This window comes from Filicampus tigris, chromosome 1 (genome assembly GCF_054856515.1).
Source record: "Filicampus tigris isolate MCC_2025a chromosome 1, RoL_Ftig_1.0, whole genome shotgun sequence".
Lineage (NCBI taxonomy): Eukaryota > Metazoa > Chordata > Actinopteri > Syngnathiformes > Syngnathidae > Filicampus > Filicampus tigris.
The window spans coordinates 17,411,783-17,436,587 of record NC_141217.1 but is presented as its reverse complement, the minus strand read 5'-3'; the positions used below and the strand labels follow the sequence as shown (position 1 = coordinate 17,436,587).

The 24,805-nt window shown below is 39.8% G+C and overlaps 2 protein-coding genes across 3 annotated transcripts; both read left to right on the top strand.

Annotated features, from left to right (window-relative positions):
• The first annotated feature begins 460 nt into the window (after positions 1-460).
• Positions 461-11,722, top strand: LOC147153045 (dysbindin-like). Of its 2 annotated transcripts, none has more exons than XM_086020688.1 (4): positions 461-520; positions 8,279-8,451; positions 8,643-8,792; positions 9,396-11,722. In XM_086020688.1, the coding sequence occupies exons 1-4, from the start codon at positions 471-473 to the stop codon at positions 9,701-9,703; spliced, it is 681 nt and encodes a 226-aa protein (XP_085876814.1). In that variant the 5' UTR covers positions 461-470; the 3' UTR covers positions 9,704-11,722. The 2 variants fall into 2 exon arrangements, with proteins under 2 accessions (XP_085876814.1, XP_085876903.1); XM_086020777.1 differs by lacking the exon at positions 461-520 and adding an exon at positions 946-1,190 and having other exon boundaries at positions 8,302-8,451.
• A 1,666-nt stretch (positions 11,723-13,388) lies between these two features.
• Positions 13,389-24,795, top strand: cdh26.1 (cadherin 26, tandem duplicate 1). Its single transcript, XM_086020553.1, has 18 exons — positions 13,389-13,447; positions 15,740-15,799; positions 15,900-15,992; positions 16,088-16,246; positions 16,318-16,465; positions 16,561-16,730; positions 16,844-16,972; positions 18,692-18,877; positions 18,946-19,211; positions 19,568-19,710; positions 19,798-20,019; positions 20,098-20,319; positions 21,927-22,051; positions 22,484-22,564; positions 22,966-23,013; positions 23,132-23,206; positions 23,503-23,571; positions 23,672-24,795. The coding sequence occupies exons 1-18, from the start codon at positions 13,421-13,423 to the stop codon at positions 23,888-23,890; spliced, it is 2,442 nt and encodes an 813-aa protein (XP_085876679.1). The 5' UTR covers positions 13,389-13,420; the 3' UTR covers positions 23,891-24,795.
• Positions 24,796-24,805: the final 10 nt, after the last annotated feature.

Below are 24,805 nucleotides of genomic sequence, written 5' to 3'. Positions count from 1 at the left end.
ATTACATTTTGTGAGGATCTGAATAAAGTTGCATATAGGCATTTATTTTCATCATTTCAACGCTATACAAATGACAGCCAATTTACCATTTTATGATCCCTAGTGGAATCTATGGAACACTCGCATCTTTTCCCTTATTGTACTAAAAAATGTTAGCTACAGTAGGCTATGCACATTAGCTACTGTACTATACTCGAGGACAAGGCATTTTCCCTTATACAGCTGCCGAAGTAAAACTGAGATCAAGTCCTTCGGCAGTCTTCGTTCTTTTAATAAACACGGCTTTAAAGTCAACCCAAACATATTTTTTTCAAGAATATGTTCTATGCAGGTCCACTAGTTGAAACGCGGCATTCTGATTAATCTTGCATTTGTGGAATATGAGTTAATCAGCAAAATCCACCCGTTTTTAGCCACTGTCCGGCAAGCGGCCATCTTGTCACTTCTGTCGGCTGAGAATGACATCACAGATGCCCAGGGCTCAGATAACGACCAATCATGGCTCAGCTTCAGAAAACAGGTAATTTGCAATTTGTTACCACTTTGTATTGGATTTCATTAGGTTGTGGAGGTTGTAGTGGCTAGTAAATAAAAGACCACAAAAGGATAACAATATGAACAGGTATCTATAAAATAAAAATATACAGGTTTTTATTTTTCTTATCTACTTCAATAATGATACAGAGTTACTACTATATATTAAAGGGCTCTAGTACTCATATTGCAGTTTTTGGTATGTCCCTAAATATTACGTAAAAAAGCCTCCTGATCTCATGACCCCCACATTATTACCAGTTGGTACAGGCCACGTCTACTATCACTCACCCTGTCTCTGAGCTGCACAGTGTGCAAGACTGTGTGTGTTTGTGAGAGAAAAAGAGAGAGTGGGAGAGAGAGAGAGGGGTGGGGGGCAATAAGGATGCAAGTGTGAAGCAGCGTGAGGGGAACCTAGAAAGGGGCGATCACAAAGGGGAGAGGGAGTCAGGAAGAGCAGAAAAACAAAAACGGGTAGTTGGAATAGCCTGGTGCTAAAGGGTGGAGATGCAATGACTAGATGATCTGCTGCGACGTGCACCAGCATCCTGTCCTGCAGCCTTGACAGGAGGTGACAAGACAAATTGACACACACTGCTGCAACACGGCCATCATGTCATCTACGGGGTCAACCAAACACAACAAACGTCTGGCGTGTAAGTAACCAACTCGTAGTGTTTGATTTGAATGGGTGATTATGCTGCATAATTCGAGCTGTATTAGATTTGTACCGCTTAATATTCGACATAGATATTTCTTCCATCTATAACTAATGCATCTCACCAGTTTCTTTTGCTATATGGAGCCATCTATTCAAATTGAGCTGAGGGTATGTTTGATTACTTTAATTAACAGTACGTCGACCTTTCCAACTAAGTTTGTCTTGGTAGGAGCAAGACCTACTTAGAACAGAAGCGGCATAACCACGGTCTTGCTTTCCGAGTAACCTCACCAGAGTTGTAATATTCTCTGTATGCTGGTGTATTATGATTAATGTGGTAGGTAGCCCTCCTTCTTTTCATATGGAAAGCAATGGGAAACAGTGGAGGTCTTTGTTGCATTTAGCTGGAGTGATAATCCTTCATGGGAATGTGGATGGAAGCGGCCTGGGATATACATGGTATGATCACGAGGCTGAAGATGCATTCATAGCTTGGGGTTGGTGGGGATAAGGAGATGGAGACAAAGAGTGGAACTATTGGTACTCAGATTATTGTTGTTTACGTTCATTCTAACTATTATCATGGTGATTCAAAGATGTGCTTCAAGTGGAATTCCTGAAGGATGACACCATCCAAGGCAGACTATACATATCAAATGCTGAGCGTTGCCTATTTACTGATGAATATACAGTGTGTGTTTACATTGAGGAGTGTGTGGTGTTGGGGGTCGAGTGGTATCACGGCAGGAGTGGTGGCTGCTGTGGTGCAGTGATCTCACACATAAATGATTTAAGCTTGACGGTCTGCATTGGCTGCTCGGCCAACAGAGAGGAATGATTGGCTAATAGCAGTAATACCTAAAGATGATGAGGCTGTACACTGCTGAGAGCTGAGTCTCACCCTCACTAATCCCTTGGGGAGAAATAGAAGCTGCAGGTCATCTAGGAGCCGGGGATGGATGAGCTGTCAAATGTGGCTGCTCATGGAGTGAAAGTGGAATCTCTCTCCCAAATATAAACAAGAGTCACTTTTCCAAGAAGACACAAAGGCAATCATGGGATTTCCTCCCGCTTGTCACAAGGGGATTGAAAGCCTCACCATGTGACTTTTTGGTTCAATAGGAACATTTGTTCTCTGCTTCCAGTGCGGTTCTTAAGTCTCTTGATCTATGAGTGCGCCATTAAAACGACAGAGAGCAGCCAATGACACATGTCGCTAACTGTTTTCATCACAGAGAGCAGTCAGAGACAAGAGAGGGACACAAATACACACTGAATACTTGGGTGAACAAGTACTGCTTACGCTGAAAGTCGTATCATTGATTGTTTTTATCCTGTGAGCATTGGCATTAATAACAAAACAAAAAAAATGCCCAATATCTCAGTTGTATTACCGGTATTCTGAATGTGAGTTATCAAAGACCAGCAGACCCAGTGGAGCATTTACATCAAATCAATGACATTACATTTACATTTAATTGAGAACACGTCAGATTACATAGCGCTCCATATTGTAGTCTTGTCCATTTCTCTCTCTCGACAAACATGCGTGTAAAACAGGCAGTAGGTCTTGCACTGCGGTGCACTATGGAAGCTGAAGAACTGTACGAGCATTACATAAGAGCAAGCCTAAAGCTATTATGATTCACTGTGGGCTTAGACAGAGAAGGAATTTAGAAGCCATTGGTCCTATCTCAGATCACAAGTGTCATAGAAATTCTGCGTCTCGTAAGATAAAAAGATAAATAGTGTAATACAACATTTACAATAAGACAATTGCAGCATGTCAATGTTGAATGACATGCTATACACCAAAATAATAAGAATCTTAAAAAATATTTTTTGAAAGGGAAAATCAACCTGAACATTTTTTCAAGAATATGTTCCCAGCAGGCCCACTAGTGGAAACATGGCATTCTGATTAATATTGCGGTTGTGGAATATGAGTTAAGCAGCAAAATCCCTCCCCCTTTTTAGCCAACTCAGGGGGCGGCCATTTTGTCACTTCTGTCGACTGAAAATGACATCACAATCATCTGCAGTCGACAGAAGTGACAAAAAAACCCCAGAGATGGCTAAAATCGGATGCATTAACTCTTATTCCACAAACGCAATATTTATCAGAATGCCTTGTTTCAACTAGTGGGCTTGCATAGAACATGTTTTTGAACAAAATATATTTGGGTTCACTTCCTCCTTAAATGTTTTTTAATTTTGTCAATATGCAAATTCATAGATGCCAGATTGCAAATCCTTTTCAACCTATATTCAATCTAATACACTACAAAGACAAAATATTAATGTACAAATGGGTAAACTTTATTGGGTTTTTTTTTGTTTGTCGGGTAAACTTTATTGTTTTTTTTGTTTGTTTGTTTTGTTTTTGCATACATTGACTTATATTGAAAATGCCTGCAAAATATTCCAAAAAAGCTGGGGTATGGGCATGTTTACAACGGTGTGACAACCCATTACCTTTTAACAACACTCAAAAAACGATTGCGAACCGAGGACACTAAGTGTTGAAGCTATGTAGATGGAATTCTTTCCCATTCTTGCATGATTTCGAACAAGTCTGGACTGCTGGCAGGCCAGTCTATAGTACTCACACTCTTTTACGACAAAGCTACACTGTTATAACGTGCGGAATGTGGCTAGGCATTGTCTTGGTGAAAAAAGCAGGGACGTTGCTTTGATGACAGCAAATGCCGCTCCAAAACCTGTATGTGGATTTCGCATTTATGTTGCCTTCACAGATGTTCAAGTTACCCATCGAATGGGCACTTCGACAGATTTACAAAGTCGTTGCGGTGCATCGGAACAAACCTTTTATGCATCTTTCTTTACATTAAACACACGTGAGACTTGAAGCTGGTTGTCCTCCCCTACGGGCTGTTGTGTTTGGTTGGGTAAGTTTGTTTGTTTAGATAATGCTGAATTTTACTAAAATCCACTAACTTTTGTGTCAAGGTGAGCAATGGGCGATCTTAGGGATGCAATAAGTTCAATGTTGATGACATGTGATGACAAATACAAACACAATATGTCTTGTTGCATATGCCCATACACAGTGGACTGATAGCCAAGCACTGCAACCCTTTTCTAAATCATGTCTTTTAATATGACAGGGCACTTGAACTACGCGTTACACTTCGACAGCAGTCATCCCAGCTGTTCTCTCTTCCTTGAGCCACCACAGTAAATCCTTTCCATGTGACCTGTGTTTCATAGCCCAGATCAGGATAAAGCAGCAGCCTAACAAGGACTGAGTCAGTTGTGTCCATGAACAAGAAAGGCTCAAAGTGCATTCCAAGTCAATCAGTCCATTTGCTCAAATTCATTTTTCAAACAGAAATGCTCTCAGAGAACATACACTTCAAGGCCAACAGACATTGTATAATTTACAGTAGCCTTTATGTGAATCTGAAACTATTACATTTATGTAACCGTGCTAGCTGACCATGCTAGCAGGGGTGGCATTTACAGTTGTTTTAATTTTAAATGAGAATTAATAAAAACAAAACAGCACTGATCAGGGTTAGAACAAATATTATTCAAGATTCAGTGGAGCGGATTTGATTTTCTTTCCATGAGAGTTTGGGCTCCATTTTCATGGCAAGTGCAAGTCTGGCACAAGATGCGGTCCAAATCTGCGTAAGGGCGGGCTAGACTAAGTTTTGGTATTTTCGCAGACCCGTGCAAGCGGGGGCAGTGTGGCTGATAGTCCTTGACGTGGCGGAAGAAAAAACTGATTTGCTTGTGTCCTGCGGCAGGCCAAGGCGTGAAAAGTACATTTATAAGGAACTGCAAGCAGACGCCCACGGGCCGATGATATAAACTTGGCTGGGGAGATCACAGATCGGTGAAGTGCGAGAATCTTGTGAATCCAAACAAAACAAATAATGAGATGAAATATGATGAGATTAAAATAATTACATTTTTTATTAGGAAATTCTAAAACAGTTTACCGTCGAATGCCATTTGGGAAATATTGATCGAATTTATACAGTGACTAGCAGCCTCTGAAGAAAGAGGAGGTGGTACTTAATTAGTATTAAATCACGTGAAGGTATAATAATCAAATTGATTGATTATGAACGTTACATGTATGCTCTTACTTAGTAAACGATTACTACATGTAACACAAATATTGTTGTGATAGCCATTTAATGCCACTTGGGAGCCACCAGCGAGAGAAGAGTGGAAAGTGATAAAAATCCGTCATTTACGTTGATAAAATGATCTACAACAACGTATCACAGTGCTCAGACAGGTTCATTTACAGTCCTGCAATAAGGGAGACTAACACGTGTTGAGCGCTATTTTTCTTTGGATCACATTCAAATGTAGAAAACCACTTAACTTAATGATTCCGCAGAGCCACATAAGGCCCACTGGCAGTTAACAACCTCAGGCAGAAAAGCACGGGATTGCACCAAGGAGGCTATGAACACCAAGCAAGGTAACATTCTTGCGGGATGGCTAAAAACACATGAAGTTAATAATTATATGATTCACCCTGCTGCATACATGTTCACCTCCATGTAGAATTACGCACATTAAGGCGTATATCTAAACTGGCTTTTAAATGTGACAAAGAAAGGGAATTAATTCACTATTTCAATATGTGTGAAAATTGAAATCGTTGGTTCTTTTATCTCGGACAGGTTTTTAGGTTGTCATATACCTGAAATGTTTCGGTGGCAGCCATCTACATATGTGTACGTAGATCTACAGCTGCTTAAAGCGGAAGTCAACGCAAATATTTTTTTTTCAAGAATATGTTCTATGCAGGCCCACTAGTTGAAACGAGGCAATATGATTAAAATGAAATATGAGTTAAGCAGCAAAATCCATCCATTTTGTCATTTCTGTCTGAATGTGACATCACAGACCTTCAGGGCTCAGATAACGATCAATCACGATTCACCTGTTTTCCTAAGCTGAGCTATGATTGGTCATTATCTGAGCCCTGAAGGTCTGTGATGTCATTTTCAGTCGAGAGAAATGACAAAATGGCCGCCCCCTGAGATGGCTAAAAATGGATGGATTTTGCTGCTTAACTCATATTTCATTTTAATCATATTGCCTCGTTTCAACTAGTGGGCCTGCATAAAACATATTCTTGAAAAAAATATGTTTGGGTTGACTTCGCTTTAAGCAATCATACTCACAGTTGATGGTGATCAGTGGACTTTGAGTAGCACCAAGACATCGGGTTGGCCTGTTGAGGCATGTGTCATATGTCATCTTCCAAACCGCTTATCCTGTACAGGGTCACGGGGAGGTGCTGGCGCCTATCCCAGCTAACAATGGGCGAAAGGCTGACTACACCCTGAACTGGTCGCCAGCCAGTCGCAAGGGACACACACAGACACCGTCACTGAGCGGGAACCGATCCCACGCTGCCCGCACACAACTCAGGAGGGTGTACCACTACACCATCAGTGACCATGTTGAGGCAATTAATCACTAATTTAACTTTTGTGGTTGTAGTTTGCATTTTACTTTGTGTTAGAAACATTTTGGTGCCCATGTTTAGCAATAGATTGCAACCACAGTATTTGGAGATCGATAGATAATCTGTATGGTAGAATAAAAGTGTGCAGTAACAGCAGTGCACTCAAAATGAATCCGGCAGTGAGGGAGGACAGTATGGTGGACCATCTACATGGTTCTGCAGAAATTTAGAAATTCTATGCGCAGATGAAGTAAAACAAATTTTAGATAATGGTTCAAAGCAACATCCACTTGTTTGAACTATAGAAACATGCAAGTCATGCATGGGCACTCACTCACTAAGCAGTCAAATGAACATATACTAGTGCACACATTCAGACGTGATCACACGCATACATGAACACGCTCTCGCACAAACGAATAGGAGCACTGGTGACATGAGTCAAAGTGTCAGCCCATGCAGCCCAGTGGGGGCAGGCCCAGTGCGTCAGAAGAATTTAGCACACTTACACAACCAAAGCTGGTCAGTTGGGCAAAGCGTCATACTAAAGGTGGACCGTAGGACAGTTGTTCAACTATGTACATTGAATATCGAAAGTCTACATAAACTTGACTACGCACCACTTGTCAGGTTTGTAATATAAAAACATAGGCCAAGGAAAATCATTTCAAAACATTTATCCGCCATTAATGTGACCTGTAACCCGTACAATTCAATTGAAAAAAAAAAACCCAAAAAACAAGATGTGAATGTACACACTGTCTTATAACTGGTGATGTGGCTGTGTTCAGAATTAACCAATCAATCACATTCAAACTCGTGTTAAATGATTAACATGGCATTTAATGCATTTAATGCAATGGGTTTAAAAGTGCTTCTGCCTTACCGCAGATAAAGTTCAGCTGTTCTTGTAAGTGTTTCCTAGCATCTACTGTATTTGCCTTCTGGTAGAAGCCTGGAAGTTCTGTGCTGACACTGACACAAACACGCACACGCACACATTTATATGCTGGTCCGTTTATCGCCAGCCATCTGCCGTCTGGGTAACCTTCCGCCAATCGGATCAAACAGTAATCGCCTATCGGTCAGTCCGTCTATTATTTTAACCACGCTTCCGTTATCGATCCGTCTTAAGTCGCGTCTGCAAATTCTATAGAAACATTGTTTACTTGGCATGTTTTTTCTGAGATAAACGGACAAAAAACAAGCAATAAGAATCGTCTGCAAGCGAGCTTCTGTTAACCCTTTTCTGGCTCAAGATTTGATGTCTAAAAATAGCACTCACGGCACGCTACTAGGACCAAAAACATGCCTGATGTAAAATACATCAATCGAGCAGCGAAATTACCTGCATCAAAAGAAACCATAATCATCAATGTCAGGTTATAGACGATTACATAGATGGGCAAAAATCTACTTCCACTCATGCTTAATCTGTCTTTTTTTATTAATTATCCCGTTTATCATTCATCACCTGCAAAATGGGTGTCCGTCATAGGTGGATAGAAGGACTGGTCCGTATATATGTTATATATATATACATGAGAAAAATAATACATAAAGATATGGATCCCAACATGAGAAAGTCTGCTATTTGTTAGTGTTTGCAACATGTGTTACAGCTTGACTTGTTGTCATTGTTCAGCGGAGACAGACAACTCCCAGAGAGTGTTGGACAACGATTCTACACAGCATCTGAAGCTGAGGGAGAGACAACGCTTTTTTGAGGAGGTCTACCAACAAGATGTGGATAACTACCTGCCCTCAGCTCACCTGCAGATTGACAGCAGAAAACGTAAGTGACAGTGGCAACTTTGACTTTGGTTTAAGAGCAAAATGTTAATAGAAAACAAGCCCCATATGGATGTAAGTTGCTATTCAACTAATAGAACATAGATAAAAGCCTTAATGGATATGCATTTACGTCACAATGCTTCTCAGGCGGCACACAAATGTTAACGCTTCATAACACGTTTGTGTTTGCAGCCCCCATGGGAAGTATCTCATCTATGGAGGTGAACGTGGATGTGCTGGAGCAAATGGACCTGATGGACATCTCTGACCAAGAGGCCCTAGACGTCTTCCTCAACTCCGGAGCAGGAGGAGATGAGGAAGAGATAGCATCCCCTCTGCCAGGTGTGCCGACTAAATTCAAATAACAACACACTTTAATTAAATACATAAGTGTCTTTTCTGTCGAGAAAAAAAAAAAGCATGATTCTCAAAACATTGAGTTTTTTCTTTTTTGCCATACAAGAAAAAAACTTTGGAGAAGCATGTTTTTTGTTGGATGTTGAAATTGCTGTTATTAAAATATATAGTATGTTGTTTTACCCTTAACATAAAATTGGCCGTTGATGGTTACATGGAAACGAACCGATTACTGACCTGATTCCAAATAACCAAACACAATCAAACGTGCTTTATGGTTTACATGAGTCATAGATACAATATTTGACTAATTAAATGTAATGACTAAATGATAACATGCACTCTGGGCGAAAAAAATCAATGTACAATGTATTCTCCCATCTTGTGAAACATTATAGGGGAAGATTAGGTGCTGTTTTGTTCGCAAAAAGGCTTGTATAAATTATTAACAGTAGGGCTGCTAATAATTGTGGCCCGCATGATTTGATGTAAAACAATTATTTCTTAGTGTGAGACTTTTTTTCCCACTGAATAAATTCACTTGGTAAACAAGACCGTATATGCATTTTAAACAGCGTTTCTTTACAGGTGGTGAGGACGAAGATGAAGATGAGGCAGATGAAGAGGCCGAGGTTGTCTACAGGGTGTGTCCAACCTTGCAACGGCAAAATGAAGTCCACAACGGATCCAAGTCTCGCATGTCCTCGACATCATCGGGCTCCAGTGATACTAGCGGGGGCGGAGCAGACACACCTGTAATCCAGTCAGACGACGAGGAAATCCATGCTGATACCCAACTGCTGACCTCTGTTCCACTTACTGTGGATGAAGAAACGGAGGATGAGGAAGAGGAGCAGCGATGCCTTCTGACTAAATCTTCGCAAAGACTGAATTAGAGACAAACACTGTCTTATTACATTTGCTGAGAAACCCGAGCATGATTCACCTGCTGTCATTTGTCCTTTGAATATTTGAGTGTATTTATGCAACCCTTTCAACTTAAAATATACATTTTTTCTCTCTCTTTCTTAATGGAAAAAAAAAACCTGTCAACTGAAGTTTTTGCTCTTTGTTTCCTGACATTTAACACAAATTATACAGTAGGAGTTATTCACCGCCCACACATGAAATGTTCTGGCTGCTTGCTGCCTGAGGAGAACCTCCCTCCTGCGCACTTTGACTTCAAAGGAGGTACCAAGTATGGTAAACAAGAAATCTGTATGAACGTGCATCTTCACTTTGCAGATTTGCAAAAGACATTCAACAAAAGCCATAAAAACCCAAAGGTGGGTTGTACTTTAGGGATGCAGACATGCCTAATGTAAATAATGGGTCAAAATAACTTTGATGACAAACATTTTGCAGGGTTCACTGGATGAAACTGGATGTTCCAATGTAGTAAAAGTTAACAACTTAATTCTCACGCCTTAGTCATAGCAGGTTTTATGTAGCAAATTAAAAAGCAGTAGCCATAAAGCATTACCTTGAAAAAGACAATTATGATGGGTATGTTTTATTCACAACACTGTGTGACGCTGACGAGTGGCACTCACTCAAATTATATTTGTCACCATTAGTTTTGGTAGTGATTTTAATTCTGTTTCACCAACTTTGTTCCTTCATTGCTTCTAAATTGCCATAAAGAGCAGTTATTTTTCTAAATTCCCAAAAAGGTTTTGTATACATTTCTGGTTGCCATTGTAAATGTACATTTTTACACAAAATTATTTGTCAATAAAAGTCTTGGTGAAACGCAACATTTGAATCACTGATAAAACTACGCACTGGCTCTTTTACTTATGTAGGGCTTCTGGAATGTACACAATTCGATAAATCTCAACAAAAGACTGTTAATCATTAATGTGGTTAAACCGAAAGAAATGACAGAAATCATAATGTATAGTTGGTAAGGTACATTTGAGGCTTGGCGGAGAGTTTTTTTTTCATTCGATTTCAAAGACTAAGTGGCACACCACGTGACAGCCCAAAAATTGACATTTAATAGAGTGGAATTTCCTTTTGCATCTACATCAGTTTGCTTACACTTTCGCAAACTTGATTGATTTCAGCTATTATCTGTTGTCTCTGAAGTGATTGTGTTAAAATTGAAATCCAGTGCAATGTGGGCAATGCTGTAACCTCAGGAAAAGAAAAAGACAATTAATTAACTGATGATGTCTAGTAGTGTATATGCTTTATGCATGATTTTACATCTCCACCCCAAATTCTAAACCTGGCCCCTGCTGTGTCAATCAAACTGCACAACAGTATTGTATTTTTCTGTGAGGTGCAAATGTTGTGCATCTATTTAATGTGTTAAAACTCTCTTAAACAATCTTCCAAAACAAAGCAAGTACGCATAAAAATGTTTTATTGAGTGGTAAAACCTGTTTTTCTGCGCATGAGCAATCTATTTACACTATTACACACGCACTGAAGTTGTGAATGCATGCCTTTTGTGACTATATGTCGTTCCGTTGTGCAACGTCATTGTGTTGCAAGAGTCGACTCAACCCACACTTGTTATTAATGGATAAGTACTTTGTCAGACATGTTGTCCCTCTCGCCTGTGAAAAGTGACTTTTCAAACAACAAAGACGCCTGCAATAGCAAAGTGTGAATACGTTTGCGTGGGTGTGGCAGAATATGGAACTGGAGAGGTTCAAAAACCACAAGGCCAAATGGACTCTTGCTCATAAAATGACATCCATCTATAATGGAGAAAATGTGACCCAATATATGGTACATCGTGTGCAGTTATCGAAGGTAGACTTGATGGCACACCACAGAGAGTATGTGCTTGTGGATTTAAAGATATGTACAACAACGGGTATTCAACTCACCAATTTTATGTGTATGTTGTTTCCTATTTGAACATTTTGCTCTCATATGAATAAAAATGACTGTAATTGCAAGGGATGCTATAGTTTGCCACTCACTATCATGTTAGTCAGGTACTTAGAGAGACATACAGGCAAAAGGCTCATGCAGTACCGCACGATCAAGAAATAAGGGCCTAATACTGACCGCCATTTTGTTTACTTTGGTGTCTAGTTGTACAGGTTTTACAAGTTGGCAAAGCTATACTTTTATTATCAGTTGTCACCAACAGTGTAATCGGCGCACTGCTACCTTTGAAAGGGTTGTTTTCCCTCCATAGAGGCATGAGGCAGATTTACTGGGCCTTATTGTTGTAGCACACAATTTACTAATATTGTCAAGAAAGGCATCTATATAATCTTCACAACACATAAATAGTGCAGAGGCTGGCTATATAGCTAGATCAGTTTCTCAACCAAGGGTACGGATACCCATTTTAGATGGCCGGTACCTTCCATCCCGAAACTGAAAGACACATTATCTAAGTGGACTCTTGAAACTTGGTACAGCAAAAGCTTATATTTTACATCAAGCTTGCACACAAAGTGTTTAATTTAAATCAGTATTTTCTTGTAATGACTTAACTTATTTTTTTTCATGGATAAATGTTTGACAGAAACTGTAAGACTGTACTGTATTGTAAGGGGTGCTATGTGCTGTAGGTGCTGTTTATTCCAACAGAAAGTGGCAGGTATTGAGCTTATTGCATGCATGTCTCTGAATTTTATGCATTATTGTTATTATTATTATTATTATTATTATCATTATTATTTTTATTATTATTATTATGCTATTTCAGTCACATTGGTGGGTGTGGATATAATGGTCCACCTATGAATTAAACAGCTACCCTCCATCCATTTGTAACATTTGGCATCCAGAATTATGCAAATCCACAGGTGTCGAACTGCGAGTATATGGGGGTCCACTCTAATTACTTCTATTAATGACCATGTCAATCAAGACCGAGCATTATTATCCGCATAATTTTGATCCAGCTCTTGAATTGGAGATCATCAAAATGTCCTCTTGGTCATTAAGTTGTGGCTGGTTGGTGTATGCGTTGGAGGGTAGCATGGTCGGTATTCGGTTGTTGGGGGCTGGTGATGTGGAAGTATTTCCTGGGAACAGTGTCAAATGAGTCCATCAGACTAACTGCTCCACTCTAATTACACAGTACCCTTTAAACAGAGTTAAATGCAGGAACTGCATGCAGCTGTTGGCTGTACGGTTTTAAGTACTGTATATTCTTCAAGCCTCTTGGACCAATTACTATACACAAGCCGGGCTTGACAATCAAACTAAACTGTACGTGAGCTCGGTGTGGAAAATAAAACATTATGTGCATTTTATTAAATTCATAAGCACAAAACCACAATTCAATATTTGCGTGTTTGCAGGGCTGAATGTGATACCAGGCTTGACAAAAAGAAGTCACCTGATCTGACGTGCAAGGGGTAGAGTATTATTTCTCAGAATACAAGTACAGCTCAGTTAACGTTAACATCACTTTCTCATATATGAAAAATATAAACATGCATTCCCATCACACAACTCCAACGGCAGGTAAGTATACATAGAAAGATCCCACAATAAACACTGCGCATGTGAACAAACATTCCTTTGTCAATGCAGTCAAGTGAAGCAACTGGCCGCCTGCAGGCATAGTGTGCTCATACTATAAACGCTGATATCAAGACAACCACAGAGGACATCAAGCAGGGAGGATCAGGATGCGGACCATTTCCATGCTTATGCTGGTAGGCATGAATTCTAATTTTCCACTTTTATAAACCACAACATGAACTTCTCTAAAGTCAAATTGTGTTTCATCTTTGTGTATTTGGTCAGAAGGCTGTTCTTGCAATGCCACACTATTGTATGCAGCCTTCCTTGAAAATGAACATAGCGCCACAAATCTTTTAGATGTATTCTGGACTATTTCAATCACGGGGACTTGTCAGGTTTGTTTTGACGCTTAAGGAATGTAATTGAATTTAAATGAATGTAATCATGTGAATCTGATTTCCTGCATTTGGGCTACTTATGTGTGTACACGACGAGCTACATTTGAATTTAAACGAATGAATTTCAATGTGACATATGGTGCCTTTCATGTTTCATTTGAACGATTCAGAATATGATACAGTGATTTTTACCCTTAACTCAAGGGAGGGTTAAATGTATGATAATTTTCAAATATACTGTATAACAATAGTCAAAATAACTGCTGCTAATAAATAAAACAATTAAACGTGCGCCCATTCTGACAGGTGAAAGACGCATATGGGGAAGTAGAGAGGGAGGATTAATGAATGAGTTACTTTGCGTACAAAAGACATTTCACTTTTTGCCCAACAATGGCCATCCAATGTACTGCTGTGAACAGAAAAATGTCAAAACAATAAAAAGAGTTCTAATGACAAGCGACAGGCACAGTATCAAATAAATACCTGTAGAGGGAAATTGCTGCTTGTGTCTCGAAAGTGAGTCTTAGATACATGAAAAGAAAAAACATTGACCATTATTGTCCATTTATTTTGGGAAAAACATGCGTATGATCTCTTTCTTATACTGCAATATGTTCAAATTTGGATACTGTGGCCTTTATTAACTTTCTCCATAGTATCCTTCACACCAGTACCCTTCTGTGTAATTGTTACAAAAAATGCTGATAAAAACGCACATGTGGAGAGTTTTAATCTGATCCCTGAGCTGAACCCGCACTAATTACAATAAAGTCTCAAGATTTCCTGCAGTCATGTGTGACAGGGTTTCAACCTCGGAAGACTTTTGTGACTTAAAAGTACAGCTCGTACTTTTCCAGAAACATTTGGTAGGGTTCCCAATTGCACAAACTCTGAGGCGTTTAACTTTAAAGGTACCACCTGTTATTGAATTTCTTCAGATTTTCATTTTTTCTGTTCTTCAACTCTATAACACATGAAAAGATGGAATTTTCTTTACTCTTTGGCAAAGGCAACCACTAAATATTGTTGTTGATTATTAAAAAATGATGAATGCATTTTACTACAGAATTAACGCCGTTGTTAATTAAAATTAACATGTTGGCTGCATGTTTGATTGACAAAAATATGCAACAATACACAATCTTTTAATCTCTGCTCAATGCCGATGAACACTGGTGAAAAGATCAAGTCAGACAATGAAAATAACAATAATAATAATAGTAATAAATACATGGAATAGTAGAAAGGTGTGCAGTCTGTTATATCTGGCATAAAAATAACACAGTATTTCATGCCATGCAAATAAGGTGCTGGCAGTGTGATAGTCTGGGGCTGCTCACTCCTCCAGGACCTGGACAACTTGCTGTCATTAAAGAAACTATGAAAATGAAGCACTCTAGGGTTATACAGCAGGACAATGACCCCAAACATACCAACAAGTCTCTGAATGGCTCAAAGAACAAAATGACGATTTCAGGGTGACCAAGTCAAAGTCAGGACTTATAACAAATTGAGATGCTATGGTACCATGTAATAAACATAACCTTAAACAGACAGCTCATGCAAAGTTAAAACAAAATTACAGAAATAAATACACAAAATAAATAAATAAATAAAAGACTCATCAGCAGTTCTCGCAAACACTTTCAGTTATTGATGTCAGGGGTGGCATAACCAGATATTAGGTCCAGGAGAACATTTTTTCACACAGGGCCTGAGGGCCAGAAAGGTTTGAATTACCCCCAATCCCACCCATCCTTTGCTAAATGAAATCCACATTTAGAGACTGCATTTTTGATTTTCTAGGGTTGTATTCATGAGATGTTAAAACTATTTTGATGGTCTGAAATAATAAAGTGACATAAATATGCAAAACAATTTGAAATCAGGAAGAGGGGGAAGTACATTTCCATGGCACAGTATCTAAGATTTAAGTGTTACTTTATTGTTACCACCGTGGATGACACCTCTTTGTGTCTTACAGATAAAGGAACATTTTCAAGTGCATGAATGATTTCAAAGGTGAAAAATATTTAAGCCTCAGCTGAGGTCAGTGACATCTGGGTTCTTTTGTTTCCCTAGGCTTTAGTCACATCTGCAGCAGCCTCTCAGAGAGGACACGACATCCAGCTTGACAAGCGGGTAACTTTTAAATTCTGGAATCCTCCTGCAAAAAAATAAGCTTTGTATGGACTATGAATCGATAACTATTTGGTGTTTATCTTAAATGTGTGTTGAACAGGAAATTTTGGTACGTTCCAAAAGAAGATGGGTTTTGACTACGATTGAATTAGTTGAGGAAGACCCAGGGCCTTACCCTAAACTCGTATCTCAGGTGAAAACAAGATTGTGAGAACAATACCACATCAGCATTGTCAAAACTATCAGCCAGAGGCTTAACTGTGTTTCTTTTTCTATTGTTTTGCTTAGATATTCAATGACAAGACATTTCATCACAAAAATCACAAATACATTATAAGAGGAATGGGCGTGGATGAGGAGCCACTGGGCATTTTCTCTCTTGATGAAGAAGACGGGAAGATCTACGCCCATAAAGCCATCGATAGAGAGAAGCACAGCTTCTTCCACGTGAGCTCAAACGGCATCATAAATTTAGTTAACCTTTACCTTTACAAGTACTAACATGTATTTATCCATAGATCAAGTTTGACATTTTGGACAAACAAACGGGCAGAGCAATAGACAGAGAATTAGCATTTGATGTAGCCATAAAAGACATCAATGACAATGCACCAAGATTTCTTCTTCCGCAAATGAGCGCTGATGTCAGGGAGGACACAGTAGAGGGTGAGGTTCTGCCTCCAGTCATTGAAAACTCATATTACAGTCATGTATTTCATTCATCTGATTTGTGTCTGTCATCCCTAAAATTCTATGCCAAGGCTACTTGCCAATTAGGATAGAGGTTATTGACCCTGATCAAGAGGACACCCCAAACTCCACAGTTACCCTGCGTGTGGTATCACAGTCCCCGCAGGTTCCTAAAATTGACTTGCACCAGATCGATCCCCGAATGGCTCAACTGACTTTTGAAGGGTGTTTTGACTATGATGTAAGCGTCACTGACTTTTTCTACCTATGACTGCATTTGAAGACACGCGCAGTGATTTGTCCAAGTGACATATACATAATGCCTTGTTATTCATTGAAATGTTCATGTTTCAGAAATTCAAGAAATATGAAATAACGCTTCAAGCGAATGATCGTGGAAAACCCTCCCTGTCATCCACCGCTGTTGTCACTCTCAATATTATTGACAGCAACAGTCATCCACCAATGTTTAAAGCAAGGAAGGCAAGGATGTTTGCTAAAACTTTTACCAATTAAGTCACTAATTACGGTATGATTAGTGGCTTTCTCCGGTGGCTGTCAATGAAAGCAGGAACCTTTTTCTCTACTATCTCCCTGTCTTTTCTCCCTTGTTGACTTCTGTCTTGTGTGGTCTTTTGCCTAAAACTCTAAACCTGAGGCTCTCACTGCATTTCCCTCTGAAATAATAAAATCCGGGAATTGGTCAGCTGATCTCTCAATGAAATCAACCAAATTTTTCTCGACAAGAAGATTAGGTGAAGGTGAACCCGCTTGTCTTGACGGATCATTTGCGGCCGGATACTTGGTAGACCTGAGAGAAGTGGAGGATCATTGTCTGCCTGGCAAGTCTTTCCGTTGACGATGTTGAACATTTTCCGTATGCACTCTGCGAAAAAACTGGCTCATCTTTTTCGTGCCGGGGGAAGTCTAGTTTACTGTGTTTCGGAATTTGGCGGCCTAAGGGCATTTTCTCTTACACGCACCTGACGTTTTGGTGTCTGAAAGAAGACTAGATTTTAGACCAGGTGAAACTAGATCTAAGTTGTGGCGCAGGTGGTGCAATGTGATTCCGGTGAATTAGATGGAAGCACAGGCAGACAGTTTTTGTGGTCCGCTGATACATGCAGTTAATGTCATCATATTCCATTCATAAATATGACAGCAGCTTGCATCAAACCCTCTGAATTGTTGTAGAAAGCATTTCATTGAACGCACCTTTATTATCATCATATTCACCTCAATGGGCTGTAGCACAGCTGTGCTAATTTTGAACTCCTTTGCCAAATTGATGCCAATTTAGAGAAGTTGTCAGCTGGCCTTGGCGAGAAATGACCGCGCATTTGACTATTGGAAATCACATGAGAAGTAGAGGACTCTCGGCAGACAGAAAATTTGAGTCGGCCTGATCCAAAACAATTATCATCATTGCCGCTAGCCTTGGAAGGCTAATCTCCTGGATGTTTTGCAGACAAAACACGGTCCCTATTTCACCTCCCACACCACCCTCCTCTGCCACGCACCTTTGCTATTGGATCAGGACTCACTGAGGTCATCTCCACTGTAACACAATTAAGTCATGAGTCATCAGACAGCAGAGAGACGAATGGGTCAGAGCTGAGCGGAAGTGATGACCACAGGCTAACATGTACACAAACAAGACTCACATTAAATAAACGTACATGAACTCTTCCAACTCGGTGTCTTCAAAGCTTCCTCTCTCCACTTCCTCCCATCATCACAATGCAATATGCTGGGACGACACGATGCAACTCATTTTGGCTGCGAGTGCATCCTCAGTGTGTGGGCTGCGGCATCGCCTTTACCTGACGCCCTCCCCCTTCCCACGTGTGCAAGTCTTTGAGTTTTGTTGTAATGTGTTTTTTAATTATGTGGCTATGGTGTGCTGTGTTTTTTCCAAAACCCACACTGTGACCCCCCTCACAGGAGAATAATTTGGTATTTGCTGTTTTCCCCTCCTCCTTCCTCTTGTTGTCCCTTTTCTCATCTAAGGAATCGGGCAACGTTGGGCGACCCATCATTCATTCCGTTCCTGTCCACCCCCCCTGTTAGGTGTCACTTCCTTTTTATGTTCCTTGGGCGATTGAAACTATAAAATGAATTTCACTGCTCTGTACCTTGTGACAGAGGCAATGACATGTGATAATGCATGGTGCTAAAAATGAAAATGTTCCTCCGGTCCAGTATCATGGTGAAGTTCCTGAAATGGTCACAAGGGAAAATGTTTTAAGACTTGCAGTAGACGACAAAGACACACCAAAGACCCCCGGCTGGCGAGCCAAATACTTCATCATCAAAGGAAATGAGGAAAACAATTACAAAATTGAAACTGACCCAGACACTAATGAGGGTATTCTGAGCGTCATCAAGGTAATTTTCCCCCTCCGTCCCACATCCCAGACCTCACAATTCTGACTTTGTAATTTTGTGTCCTCTAGGGGAAAGATTTTGAGAAATCAGCTATTACAAACTTGCAGATTGGGGTCGAGAATGACGAGCCCTTATTTATATGTAAAGATGCAGCACCCAAGATGAAAGGTGTCTCTGATTCAATTAACATTACAATGAAAGTGATTGATGTCAACGACCCACCTCAGTTTGACAAAGATTCGGTTGACCTCTACGAGAAGGAAGAGGAGGAGCCAAGGAAGTTGCTCTACACGCCAAAGGTTCATGATGTTGATTCGGATGTATCCAAAATTAGGTTGGTGGTTACAATCAGCATGAATTTTCAAATAATAATGACATTTTTTAAACATATCATACTGCTCTGTACACAAGAGAAAATTCCATAAGGACATCCTATTAATGTAAAAATGTAAAAATGACAAGGTAGAGGCTTGAGGAGTACAACATTAACTAAGAAAGGCACCATTGCACTTTGGAGCAACATGAACATCTCACATTTCAAACATGTGTTTTACAAGTGACAATCTACACTACAAAGCAGGATCACAGTGTGTTTTTTTTTAGCCTTTTAAATTGTCATTGTCATTACTGATATATTGTTTCAATACATAGTATGGCTCCAATGTAGGGTGAATATGTTTTTTCTTCTAGTTTTGTCTTGATAGATGATCCTGCTGATTGGGTGACCATTGATAAAAAAACAGGACAAATCAGAACCACTAGAAAGATGGACAGAGAGTCACCCTTTGTTCACGATGACGTTTACAAAATACTGATTGCTGCAATAGATGATGGTATGAAACTACTACAAACTACTATTATTTGTTCTTTGGTAAAAACAAAAAATACTAAGTGCTTTTTTTGGGGGGTTTTTTTCCAAGGTGAGCCTCCAGCCACAAGCACGAGCAGCATCTTGGTTCACCTTCTGGATATCAATGACAACAAGCCAAAGCTGAGCAATAATAGTGTCACAATGTGTGGAAACAAGGTCATGCTTGCTGCAAAAGATCTGGACTTGCATCCTTACAGTGGGCCCTTCACCATCTCACTCAAGAGTAATGATGCAACCCAATTACAGCGATGGAAAGTGGACCCTGCCACGGGTAAACATTTTTATTTGTCAAACTGAAATTGCTCCAAATGACAAACCAGCACATACTTCACTTTATATCCTCCACCAGGTGAGGAGGTTGGACTAGTTAGCCTGAAGACACTTGCTTACGGCAATTACTCAGTCCCCCTCGTGATTGAAGACCAACAGGGAGTAACTGGAGAGGATAGTGTTGTCATAACTGTGTGTGACTGTGAAGGAGGGAACGTATGTCGGCATAAACAGCCGATCTCAACAAGTCTGGGACCAGCTGGCATTGGACTGATCCTTGCGGGACTCCTCTTATTTTTGTGTGAGTACTTTCATATTCAGCTCCAATTAGTTGTACATGTAGATTAGGACAATATAGTAGTCTTGCAAAAAGAAGAGTGATTAAACAAGTGACTGGAAGTACAGCGGTATTGTGATTTAAAAGTTCAGTTATTTCATCAGCTCAGATTGACCGTTTCCAAAGTAGCTCGGCCAGGCTTAGCATATGTGCCGTGTTCCTTACAGATGCTTTCATTTTCAGTGAATGTGCTAATTGAGCATTGAAGACTGTTGCACTCTCTTTTTCCCCCCATTGCACTCAAGCAGCAGTGGAGCTGAAGCTCGCTCGTAATTAAGTATTAATTATTGTTTCTTGTCTAAACTTGAAAATCTTGTATGCTCATTATAAGGTAAGTCAACCCCAAAATTTTCGTTACAAGAATATGTTCTATGCAGCCCTACTAGTCAAAACACGACATTCTGATTAATATTGCATTTGTGGAACATAACTTAAGCAGTAAAATTCACCCATTTGTTTACATCTTAGGAGGCAGCCATTATGCCATTTTCTGTCGACTGAAAATGACATCACAGATGCTCAGGACTCAGCTAACGACCAATCACGGCTCACCTGTTTTCTGAAGCTGAGCCATGATTGGTCGTTACCTGCGCCCTGAGTAACTGTGATGTCATTTTCAGACGACGGAAAGTGACACGATGGCCACTCCCTAAAATGACTAAAAAGGGTGGATTTTGCTGCTTAACCCATATTCCACAAATGCAATGTTAATCAGAATGCCATGTTTAGACTAGTGCAGGCACATAGAAGATATTATCGTAAAGAATTTTTTGGGGCTGACCTCCACTTTAAGTCAAGGTACCACTGTATTGATTTGTACACTACGGGACGCACTTCATTCCCCCACAATCCATAAATCAGTCAGGGGATTGGGTAAAAAACATGTTCATGCTAAATGTCAATATCCACCCATCCATTTTCTATACAGCTTATCCTGTTCAGATTCACAGGAATATTTAAATTTACAGTATATCTATGCATTTTTGCGGTAAAGCTTTGGGGATGGCCTTTTTCTCTTCTAGCGTGACTGTCTCCTAATGCACAAAGCATAAACAAATTCAATATGGATACAATTCAGGGTGCTGACCTCAACCCTAAAAACCTTCAAGATAAACTACAACACAGAATGTGAGCCAGGCCCTACTGTCAAAAATCATTGACAGCTTACTTCATAGATGTTCGTGTGGATTGATAAAGAATTCCAGAGACGCACACATTAGTCTGTTGTTTCATTATTGCTTGGGTTCTGTTCTTCACCTATTCATGAGTCTTTCGGCAGCTAGTGCTTTAAAATCATCTGTTGTATTTGTCTTTACCAAGGAAAATTTAAATTACTCTGAATTTGCAATACAAATTATGGAAATGATAGCATTTCTAGTATACCACTGAGCAGTTAGCACTCACACAAAACTCCCTCGTGAAGGAAATCCTAATGACAGTCCCGAAATACAGTCTCATCTGTAAGCCACTGAACACACCCATCCAAGGTTGAGTTGAGGCTCTGTGGTTTGGCTCAGCACTATGTCCTTTGAATTCATGAAATGCAGACAGTTTGTCCTTTGTCTTTGCAGTACTCTTATTCATCTTGATATGTGAATGCGGAAAACAGTTCAAACACTTATCCGAGGTACGACAAGATGAGGGTCACCAGACCTTAATCAAGTACAACCAAGAAGCAGGTGGCGCAGAATGCAAGGTTTGTTGGCGTTGTAGGATTTGGGGAAAGAGACAATTTTGTATGAGTGCAGCTTCTCAGTCATTTAGTAATTCATTTTGATTGGCAAAATTTGAATCGAGGCACCTGACTGGATTCTTCTTAGCTGATGAAGACATTCTAAAAGACTTCTTCATTTCACACATGGCACAATGTAAGAGGTCCAGAATCAGTAGTTCATTTGCATCTCAAAAATAAGAGAATTCCTTTAATGACAACAATATCCAAACAAACAAGATCAAGAAGCCTTTTGGATTAAAGGTGAAACATCTTCAACAGACGCAAAGAGTCCAGTTACCTTGATTCAACTTTTGTCAACAGCCATTGTGTTCTATTTGCTGTGAACGCATACTGTGTGACAATTAATAATTTATTTTATGATTTATGATTTATTTTATGATGGACCTGTGCTAGACTGAGCCAACTTTGCTGCTGACACATTCAAAGGATTTAGCTATGACTGTGCCAAATGGACTAAAGCATGGAACTATGCAGGTATTCGCTCATCTAAGTCTATTGTACTGCTGCTTTTGTACTTTTTCAACCGAGTATCTCGGCCTCCAATTCTTGAGGCTGGCTTAGTGGCTAACAATTGGCAGTTTTGCACTGTAGTGAAATTTCATCTCAGCTACCTCGGTTATATTATGGTGGATATCATGAAAATGTAATATGTATTTTCCTCGTTTACAAAACCTTTCATGACAGTTAAACACATTTTAAACATGTTTGACAAAAAAATAACGCATAGAGCTGAATAAAAAACAAATATTACACTATCAACAGCACCACCATTCATTCTGAAATATTTGCCATACTTTTTGCTGTTCTGTATAAAAATATATCACATGTGTCATGTCTATGCTTGATGAATTGCACTTTCCACCTACATGGCTAAGATGGCTCCAGTAATGATGGAAGACTTGAATACGTACAACTCAGGGATGGTGAGTAACAAGGCAAGACTACTTCTGTGTCATGACACAAGGCACCACATAAGAGTTAGAGGAGGTTACACCTAATGTCCAAATAATATTGTCCGAATTTCATTGCATTTCCCAACAGATTAACTCTTACATGGCATCATTGGGTCAGCAATATCACAGACATTCTCTCCAAGGCAACAAGGGGCATAACATAGTGAGTATTTACAGACACGTTTCTAAAATTAACCTCTCTGAGCATTATTGCTCTATTAAGCATTTGGAAGAAAATGTTTGATCTCAGATGTAGAATTTTTATAGACAGTGGATATGGAATGCATTTCTTTTTCCTACCATTAAATGGAACTACTGTATAGCCTGTACAACTCAATTGAAAAAAATCTTATCGAGAGGGGAAGTAAAAATAAACAACTAAATTAATGTGGTTGCGCAAGTGTGCACAAACTTATAACTTTGATGTGATGATAATATATAATTTACTTTTATGATTAGGGAGGCTCGAGGTATCAGCGGGCAAGCAGCTTGCTGACCAATCATAACATTTCAGATCACCTCAACAGGGTAAGAGAGATGTTTGCATCACATCATGCTACAGATACACAAAATATATGAGGACTACAGTGAAAGTGGCACAACTGTATTTTCATTTGTGCACCCACAGAGATTATATATGGTTGACGGAAACCCTGTGGACCACCCAGAATACCAACCACATGAGTACGTCTACGAGGGAGAAGATAGCAGGTGTCAATCACTGGATGAACTGTCCTTCAGCATCTGTGGAGAGGGCTTTCAGTTTTTGAATGATTTAGGACCAAAGTTTAAACCTTTCGGGAGCATCTGCAACCAGATAATGCAGGAAAAAGGCACACAAATTTAAAAAGGGAAACCCTAGTCAATTACTGTATTTGTTAAAAGCAATTACTGGCAGCTTGGTCTAATCACAATGTGGCTGCCTGGGGCGAGCACATGCGGATGATGTCACCGGGTGGGGGGGCTCGGAAGCTTGTTTCTGGTCGCTGTCGATATACACCCATCGTTTGTTTCGCTGTACGCCCGTCGAAATAACAGACGGTCCTTAAAATTTCTTTGATGGTTGTGGTGGGTGTGGTGTTTGAAATTGATAGCTTGACACATATACGTCTGTTGTACTGCCTGGCTAAAGAAGTTTGGGAGCCCCTTGAATTTTATTTGTTGATGAGTGGGGTGGGGGCCTGAATGTTCAATTGAATCTGGAGGCGCGATTCCATTGAAGTCAATGTAGTTAACGTGAGCGGGAGGCGGTTGCGTGCGGGGCGGCGGATGATGCGTTTGGAGAGAAGAGGTTGAATTGCTTGCCTTTTTATTTTACTTGGGGTACAGCTCACTTTGTATTATTTCTAGCTTGGGGGTATGATTCCTCATGACAGTATTATTTTAAAACGTATATTTGGTAATGAAGACACATTTAAGTTGGAAATATATTGGTTTTTATGATGACATTAATATCTACATCACTTTGATTGGCTGGCAATCATTTCAGAGTGCACCTCTCCTCTCGCCTGAAGTGAGCTGGGATAGGCTCCAGCATTCCCGTGACCCAAGTGAGGATCAGCGGTTCTGAGGATGGATGAATGGATAATAACTGGTCAAAAGCAAATTTTAATCAGAGATGGCTTTGTGTGTCCCTAAAACTATTTTTGATGCTGATTTAAAAAATATGTTTCCTTTTTTTTTCGAGCAGATCAGGGTTTTGAGTTATTCTTTTTTTTTTTTTTTTTAAGTTTGACCTAATAAAAGCTAGTAAAAAAATTAC

Coding starts and splice junctions, on each gene's coding strand:
- LOC147153045 (XM_086020688.1), top strand. CDS start 471: ATGCCCAGGGCTCAGATAACGACCAATCATGGCTCAGCTTCAGAAAAC. Junction 8,452..8,642: donor GCAGATTGACAGCAGAAAAC/GTAAGTGACAGT, acceptor TTGTGTTTGCAG/CCCCCATGGGAAGTATCTCA. Junction 8,793..9,395: donor GATAGCATCCCCTCTGCCAG/GTGTGCCGACTA, acceptor GTTTCTTTACAG/GTGGTGAGGACGAAGATGAA.
- cdh26.1 (XM_086020553.1), top strand. CDS start 13,421: ATGCGGACCATTTCCATGCTTATGCTG. Junction 16,466..16,560: donor CAGGGAGGACACAGTAGAGG/GTGAGGTTCTGC, acceptor TTCTATGCCAAG/GCTACTTGCCAATTAGGATA. Junction 23,572..23,671: donor TTTCAGATCACCTCAACAGG/GTAAGAGAGATG, acceptor GTGCACCCACAG/AGATTATATATGGTTGACGG.